The 8,464-nt window shown below is 56.2% G+C and overlaps 1 protein-coding gene across 2 annotated transcripts; it reads left to right on the forward strand.

The window, feature by feature from the left end:
• The first annotated feature begins 525 nt into the window (after nucleotides 1-525).
• Nucleotides 526-7,666, forward strand: B3GALT4 (beta-1,3-galactosyltransferase 4). 2 transcript variants are annotated; one of them, XM_050919124.1, is made up of 2 exons: nucleotides 526-2,695; nucleotides 3,101-7,666. In XM_050919124.1, exon 2 carries the CDS (start codon nucleotides 3,138-3,140, stop codon nucleotides 4,188-4,190), a length of 1,053 nt encoding a protein of 350 aa, XP_050775081.1. In that variant the 5' UTR covers nucleotides 526-2,695; nucleotides 3,101-3,137; the 3' UTR covers nucleotides 4,191-7,666. The 2 variants fall into 2 exon arrangements, with proteins under 2 accessions (XP_050775081.1, XP_050775082.1); XM_050919125.1 differs by having other exon boundaries at nucleotides 526-2,487.
• The last annotated feature ends 798 nt before the right edge of the window (nucleotides 7,667-8,464 follow it).

The raw sequence follows: 8,464 nt of genomic DNA on the forward strand, positions 1-8,464 counted from the left end.
GACTCTTTCCCCTCCGTGACTCTCCCGGGGAGGGGAGGGGCAAATCTCTCTCTGCTGCTGCCCTGCGGGTCTGGTGGCCAAACAATGCCCAGGGCCCTTGGGAGGGAGGTGCTGCCTGCATAGAACCAGGGGGTGTCTCTGCTCAGGGGTGCAGCTCTCCTGCTGTAAGCGGAGGGCGGGGGGAGGATGGGACATATGTTGTACTTAAAGTGCTGCACAGGATCTTTTCCGGGGGGATAAGGCAAAGTGCCACATTTCTTGGTAATACATGTATCAACCCGCACTGTGTCATCTGCGTATGATCTAGATCACACTCACAAGCACACTCCATATTGTTGTTACCAATTAGTTGCTCCCCTTAACTTCACTGGCCAGGTAAGTTAGACGGGGGAGGGGTGGAGCCGGGGTCCTCTGCAAGACACCTCCCCTTCATAGCAGCTTCCCTCTCAAGCAAATCTGCACCAGATTCAAAATCTGCGTGTGTCCATTGGTCATCTGTGGTGCCTCCTTCTGGGTGTTGTCCCAATGCTGCACAGAGGGTGTTTCCAAGGGAAGGTGCTGGCTTCTAACCCCCGAGGCCGTCAGTGTGTCTGAGCTTCTCTAGTGAGCCCACTTGGCACGTTTTATTGTCCTTGGGTCTGGCTTCTACTCCGAGCAAAGAGACATTTTTCTTCGACCTTAACTGTCCTGAGGGGCAATAACCTTATACCAAGGCTCAGTACAAAGTTTCTATCTAAGGACTCGATACAAAGTTGTACGAAAGTAGAGTTTATATATGGAACTACTGAACACAAGGGTATATGAAGGGGCACAATACAAAGTCATCTGAAAATGATATAGCTACGCGAAACTGCTTAATGCAGAGATTTATCTACACCTGGGGCATCTCGGTCCAGTGTGCCTGGCTCTGGTTTGGGCAGAGGGTCTGTCAATGGGATGGCGGGGAGGGCCAGGTGTGTTCATGGCCAGCTTGGGGCCGAGAGATGTTCAGTGTCACAGGGGCTGCCTGCCCCTAAGGGGATCCGGGATGGGGGCAACAGCCCCCTTGGAACTGCCCTGGAAGGAAGGGAGTGGGAGGGGGAGAGAGGCTCCCTTCTTCTCTGGGCTTGTGGGGGGGCCTAGCCCAGCCTCCAGAGCCCACACCCACTGGAGAGAATCCCTACATGCCATGGGAAGAATCCCCACACGCTATGAGCTGGCCTCAATATGGCTGCAGCTCAGAGCTCTCCAGGCCTGGACAGGAGCTGGGTGGGTGGAACAGGAGCCGCTATCTCCTTTCTGGGCTTCGAGCCGGCACCTGCGCCTCGCAGCCCCCTCCCTGTCTGGGAGCCCAGGGGGGTTCTTGTCTGACTGTGACTGCTGCAGGGTGGGGGTCTGGGAGCCAGGACTCCTGGGTTGTCTTCCCGGCTCTGGGAGGGGAGTGGGGGCTGGTGGTTAGAGCAGGGGGGTGGGTGCTGGGAGCCAGGACTCCTGGGTTCTGTCCTTCCCATCCACCCCAGCCCCAGAGCTCCATGCTCAGTGCAGGGATGGGGCAGAGATGGTTCTGTCCTGCTGGCAGTACCTCTGGTACCTCCACAGGCAAGGGGGCCGTGGCCATGGCTGGTTTGCATGCCCCGTCTCTGAGCACCATCTTCTGCTCCGCCTGGGCCTGCCCCATGTCCGGCTAACCCCGTGGGCAGTGCCGCTAGCAACACGCCATCTCTCAGCACAGTGGTTGGGCAGCATGGTGCAATGAGACACCCGTGCCCTGGCCCTGCTGATCCAGCCCCTCTCGGTGATGGTTGCTCAGCCCAGCTCGGGGACCGGCTGTTGGGAGGGATGGGGGTGAGCATAGCCTGAGGGGTGAGGGTGGTGTACTGGAGTCGCCCCATAGCACCATACACCGTGGGGTTCCCTGGCTTGAGGTGGGGAGATTCTCACGGAGCAGGAGGGATTACCCTGTCCCTGAGAGCTCCCAGGCCATGTGGTGGTGGTGGGGGGGCTCAGTTCATGGTGTATGGAGGGGGAAGAGGTGGTGCTGTTGGGAGCGCTGCTGGGGGCTGCAGGCCCATGGTCCCACTCCGTGGGGGCTAATGGCACCCCATTGGCGGGGAGCGCTTTGTCTCCCATTGCTACGGATCCCAGCGGCCGATTGCTATTTCCTTCCCCACTGGCCCCTCTTCCCAACAGCCCTGGCTCTCAGCCTACAGGTGCCAGTAGTTCCTGTGGGGGCGATGGACCCCCCAAGTGGGGCGTGTTCCTGGGGGCCCTGGCCGGTGAGCTGGTCCTGCCGTGTGCTGTGCAGCCCGATGCCCCGTCCCAGGCATTCCCCCCTCCTGACTGGGCTGGCCCAGGCTCTAGCAGCCCCAGGTGTGCTGGGGGGGCCTGGCTTCAGGAACCCCCGGGGCCCCCAGCCCTACACCCCGGCGGGCTGAGCTGGGGAGAAGAGGAGGGCTGAGGGTGACTGGGTGGGGGGGTGGATGGTCTGTGCACACAGCCACCATTAGGGTTTGTATTTTCCTGGGTGCCGCTCCCCTGGTGCAAGCCGGTCTGCGAGGCAGGGGCGCTCCCGGGACTGGGGATCTGGGTTTGCGCAGGGCACTGCGGGTTTCACTGCGCACACGCACGGTCCTTACACCCATCCCTGCGCACCGCTCACGAGCTACCACCGGGGGGGCAGTGACGCAGCTCGGAGCGGAGCGTGGCCGGGAGCTGAGTGCGGGTCCCCGGGCCCCCCGCTCGCCCCCTGCCCCCTCCCCTGCCACGTACCTGCCCCAGCTCCTGCCCCTCTTCCTCCCGCCCCCACCTCCGCCTCCGCGTCCCCCTGGCTCCTGCCCCCTTCCCCCCTCCGCTTCCCCCCCCCCGGCTCCTCGCCCCTCCCCTGCCATGACCCCCTGGGGCTTTGCCTCCCTTTCTCTCCACGCCCCCCCCCCCCCCGGCTCCTGCCTCCTCTTCCTCTGCTTGCCCTGCCCATCCCCCCAAATTTCCATACCCCCATCCACTGCGCTCCCAGCCCGGGGTAGCTGTGGGCCGGGGTAGTGGGGGGCTCATACTGGGGGGGGCTGCAGGGGCACTGGGGAGTTGTTCTGTGCGTGATCCCCCATCTCTCTCTCTCTCGCAGGCGACCTCCACCACCTGCTGACCCCCCCTCACCCTGTATGGCCCCCCGGCTCTGCCCGCCCCGGCGCCCCTCTGCCTGGCTTCTGCGGGGCCTGCTGGCAGGGCTGGGGGGGCTGGCACTTGTGAGCCTCCTGGTTGGGGGCACAGGAGAAGAGCTGCTATCGTGGTCACTGGCCCCCTTCCTGGGAGGCAGGGGAGGTTTCCGGCACGCAGATCCCCCCTTGCCTGGCTCCGACTCCTTCCTGCTGCCCAACGTGGAGGGCTGCGAGCCGCGGGCCCCCTTCCTGCTGGTGCTGGTGGCCAGCGCGCCAGGGCACACAGCCCAGCGCCAGGCGGTGCGTGCCAGCTGGGGGGGCATCCGCTGGGCCGGGGGGTATCCAGTGCGGACATTCTTTGCCCTGGGGGCACCAGGCTCGAGCGAGGAGCAGACTCGGCTGGAGGAGGAGTCCCAGCGCCACGGAGACCTGGTGCAGGGCCGCTTCGCCGACACCTACGCCAACCTGACCCTCAAGACCATGATGCTGCTGGGCTGGGCAGCCGCCCACTGCCCTGGCGCCGCCTTTGTGGTGAAGGTCGACGACGACGTCTTTCTCAACCTGCCTGCCCTAGCCCGCCACCTGGGGGCGCTGCCCAGCCCTCGCCGGCTCTACCTGGGCCGCATCCACTGGTGGGTGCAGCCCAACCGCGACCCCGGCAACCGGCACCACGTCCCGGCCTCCACCTACCCGGCCAGGGCCTTCCCTCCCTACTGCAGTGGCACGGCCTATGTGCTGTCCGGCGACGCTGTCCTGGGGGTGCTGGGGGCCACCCCCCACGTGCCTCCCGTGCCCCTGGAGGACGTCTATGTGGGGCTGTGTGCTCGCTGGTCCGGCTTGGCCCCCACCCACACAGCCCGCATGGCTGGATCCACCCACTACCCCATGGACCCCTGCTGCTATGGGGAGGTGCTGTACAGCGTGCACCAGGTGGGCCCTCAGGCGATGGGGGCAGCCTGGGCTATGGTGGGGGGAGAAGGGAGAGCCTGTACCCCACTGCACAGGGGGCTGGGAGTGCTGAGGTGTAAGGTGCTAGCCCTGCTGGAGGGTCTGTGAGGGACATGGGGGCTGGGAGCCAGGACTTCTGGGTTCTAGCCTTAGCTCTGGGAGGGGAGTGGGGGCTAGTCCAGTGGTTCTCGGGGGGCATGTGTACCATTGGGGTACACCAAGGTCTTCCGGGGGTGCATTGTCGCATCTAGAGATTTGCCTAATTTTACAACAGGCTACACAAAAAGCACTAGCCAAGTCAGTACAAACTAAAATTTCATCCAGACAATGACTTCTTCAGACTGCACTGTGTACTGTACACTGAAATGCAAGTGCAATATTTATATTCCAATCAGTGTATGTTACAATTGTATGGTGAAAATGAGAAAGCAGCGGTTTGTCAGTAATAGTGGCTGTGACACTTTTGTATTTTTATGTCTGAGTTAAGTAAGCAAGTTGATTTTAAGTTAAGTGAAACTTGAGGGTACGCAAGACAAATCAGACTCCTGAAAGGGGCACAGTCGTCTGGAAAGGTTGAGAGCCACAGGCCGGGGGGGGGACTGGGAGCCAGGACTCCTGGGTTCTAACCCCAGCTGTTAGTGCAATGATGCTCAATGGCGGCCCCTGGGCCAAATGTGACCCGCCAGCTCACCTTAAAAAAATGTTTGTAACTAAATTCATGGCCAGCGATGTGCTGCCTACGGCTTCCTTAGTAAGTAACGTACTGGAGCTTAGGTTCTCCGATATCATCGGCTACGACTGAGTTGGGACGCTGCCTGTTTGATAATTGGTGATGTAAATGGAGCCGGAAATCAATGTGAGTGGGGGAGTAAACGTTGCAAAGTCACCAGCGAATACCGAGCATTTAACCCAAGCTGCACAGCGGATTTTGTCTTTATTATGCCACCTCATTTAAAGGCAAAGCCTTGGCATTCCCTCTGCCAAACCACTGGATCTGTCTGTAAGGTCGACACAGGGAGGTGCCACTTTGGCTCAAAGCACAGTCACGTCCATGCGGCCTGGCCACCTGGTGGTGCTGCAAAATGTGACAAAATGGAAAATCGGAAGTCTTCGGGTCCTACTTGAAAGGTTCTCACGAGATCAGCAACTTTACAGGGGAAAGCAACAGCTGCCTCTCGTTGGAGAACGTGGGCACTCGCTAAAAGGAAAAGGCCTTTCCTGGATGCCAAGCTTGTGAAGGAGCGCACACTAGAACCACTGGAGGAGCTCTTTGCTGGGGGTAAAAACAAAGCTGACATTGTGACCTGTGTGACGCAGGTTCCCCTGTCCGATTCCACGGTAGTGCTAAGAGTGGCTGATATTTGTAATTTATGTGAATTGACTGTCAGCACTGCTTTCCGATTTAAAAACACCAAAGACACGGCTCCTGTGGTGGACGAATCAAGCGATTTAAGTGACGCCCTCCAGCCAGTGCTACTTGTTAGATTTTTAGGATGGTGAAATTTTGAAGGTAGAATTTTTATGCTTAATACCATTAGAAACCTACCCCACAGGAAGGAGCATTTTTGTAAAGTTAAAAGGCTTTTTGGAAAAAAATGGGTTTAGGTCTGCAGAAAATAAACTTGCTTGTTACAGACAGAGGTCCCTCCGTGACAGGGAAAGAGACACTATCACTGCCCATCCGCTCAACTTCTACCCTGCAACATTGTCTTTATAAAACTGTCTTACAAGACATTTCAGCCGAAGTCAGTGACCTGTTGCAGTGTGACGTTTGTTGGTTAAGTAGTGGGATGCATGATACAGGTGTTGTGCGCTTCAAAAAGGAATAATAGAATCCTTTCAAACCACAAGACCACCAAGGTTGCAAGTTCCTGGAATTTATGAAAGCTGTCACAAGTAGCCTTTCTGTGCGATATTACTGGTTGCTAGAATTCCTTCAGCTTGCAGCTCCACAGTCGTGCAAGCAGTGCCAGGGAGCTGTTTGAGAAAGTGTGTGCCTGTCAGAGGAATCTTGAAATCTTTCAAGCAGACTTAACAAGAAAGATGTTGCACTTTCCCACATTGCATGTTGTTGTGACAGATGAAACCTCAATAGAAATGCTGCACGAATTCCTAAACAATCTGATCAAAAATTTTAAAATGGGATTTGAGAATTTTAAAATTCCCAAGGATTTGATTTTATTTGTTGTCTCTGCCGGTGGACCTTACCCTTCTGAATCAAAGAACCCTCTTGATTCAACCAATGAAGGGGCCTTTCTATTAGAAAATGTAAGGCTCTAGAGCTCAGATGTCTTGAAGGCAAAATCCAGAGATGTGGGACTTTGTGAGTTCTGGACTCAGTCTGCTGACCAGTTTCAGAATAGCCAGCGTCTGGCTTTTAACCGTGTTCGGCCCAATGTACCTCTGCAAAGCTGGGTTTTCTGCCATGAACATTAGCAGAAAGTCAATCACCTGATGGACGAGCATCTTCATGCATGCATGGGCCTTGGTCTGACCGCCTACAATCCACTCGTCATGCTTGTTGCTGTCACCTCTCCCACTAGCGAGTGCCACAAACACGGGTAATAATGTTGATAAAGCTGATGAAGTGGGCTGTAGCCCATGAAAATAAATGTGTTAGTCTCTAAGGTGCCACAAGTACGCCTGTTCTTTTTGCAGCGACAGACTAACACGGCTGCTACGCTGAAACCTGTGTTAGAAGATGGAATCACTAATACTTACCTTGCACTCAGGGGTTGTATTTGTTGGCAGCTCAAGTGTTTTTTGTCAGACGTGTGCCAATGGGCTACCCAAAGAGTGGGGAGCTCTCACTGAATATCACTGGGATAGTGGGTTAGAGTTGGGGGGTGGGGGGAACCAGGACTCCTGGGTTGTGCCCTGGCTCTGTGTGAGACACCTGGGGCAAGTCACCGAAGCACTTTGTGCCTCAGTTTCTCATCAGTTAAATGAGGCTGTTGCCTTTGTCTGTCTTGTCTAGTAAACCGTGAGTGTCAGTGTGGATCTGTGCAGCGCTCAGCCAAACCGGGGCCCTGAGCTTGGTCAGTGGGGGGTGGGGGGGCTTGCTCTCACTCACGGGTCTTGCCACGCAATGAGGGCTGTCATAAACCTAGAGATAAGGGCAGCTGTACTCAATCGCTTTACCTGTAAGGGGGTAAGACGCTCAAATAACCTGGCTGGCACCTGACCAGAAGGACCAATAAGGAAAGCAGATACCTTCAAATCTAATATATGTGTGTGTGTGTGTGTTGTTTATGCTCTTTCTTTTTTTGGTTGTTCCCTCCTCGGATAATGAGAGAAACCAGGCAGGGACATCGCCTGAAAACATACCTGGCAGAAGCTATCTAAGAATTACACGTGAGGCAAGGCAATGTGTTAGACTATCTTTTATTTTAGCTTGTGAATTTTCCCTGTGCTAAGAGGTAGTTTTATTCTTGTTTTTGTAACTGTGAAGCTGAGTCCAGAGGGTGAATTCTCTGTGTTTTAAATCTTTTTATTACTCTGTAAAGTTATCTTCCATCCTGATTTTGCAGGTGTGATGCTTTTCCTTTTTTCTTTATAATAAAGTTTTTCTTTTAAGAACCTGATTGAGTTTAGTGTCCTCAAGATAAAAGGTTTGGTCTGTGCTCACCAGTTGGTTGGTAGATTATGCTCAAGCCTCCCCAGGAAAGCGGGTGAAGGGGGAATATTTTGGGGGTACAAATACCAAGTGACCTTTTCCTGAATTTTCGTGTAAATCACTTGGTGGTGGCAGCGATACCGTCCAAGGACAAGGAAAGGAATTTGTGCTTTGGGGAAGTTTTTAACCTAAGCTGGTAGAAATAAGCTTAGAGGGTCTTTCATGTGGGTCCCCACAACTGTACCCCAGAGTTCAGAGTAGGGAGGGAACCCTGACAAGGGCCCTGTGCTGCACCCAGTTCTGGGGAGGCGCCAGGACATAGACTGAATGGGATGGGGTGTGGTGGTGGGGACAGACTCTGTAATTAGCAGGGAGGGGACAGGTGCCCCCCCCCTTTCCCTCAGGAGCTGGTACCTGCCCCTTGGAGTCCCTGGCAGTGGGTGGGGACGGCAGGCTTGGCGAGCTCTGCCTGTTGTTAGCATTAATGGCGGCCCGTCCTCAGAGCCAGAGAAACATCCGAGCCCTTTGTGCTCAGTTCGTGGGCTCAGCACCAACCCAAGGGTTAATGTGCCCCAAGCCACTCAGTGCCAAGGGGCAGGGGTCACCGCCAGTTCCTGCTGGGTCAGGCCAGGCCTCGCACTGTGCCAGGGACATACAGCCAGGACCGGCGCTAGGGGTTTTAGTGCCCTAGGCGCACAGCAATTTCACCGCCCTGCGCGCTGGTCCCGCGGCTCCGGTGGAGCTGCCGCAGTGGTGCCTGCGGGAA

The sequence above is a fragment of the Gopherus flavomarginatus genome, chromosome 12 (assembly GCF_025201925.1).
Source record: "Gopherus flavomarginatus isolate rGopFla2 chromosome 12, rGopFla2.mat.asm, whole genome shotgun sequence".
Taxonomy (NCBI): domain Eukaryota; kingdom Metazoa; phylum Chordata; order Testudines; family Testudinidae; genus Gopherus; species Gopherus flavomarginatus.

What these genes read in the sequence shown, in the direction of transcription:
- B3GALT4 (XM_050919124.1), top strand. Translation starts at nt 3,138, where the DNA reads ATGGCCCCCCGGCTCTGCCCGCCCCGGCGCCCCTCTGCCTGGCTTCTG.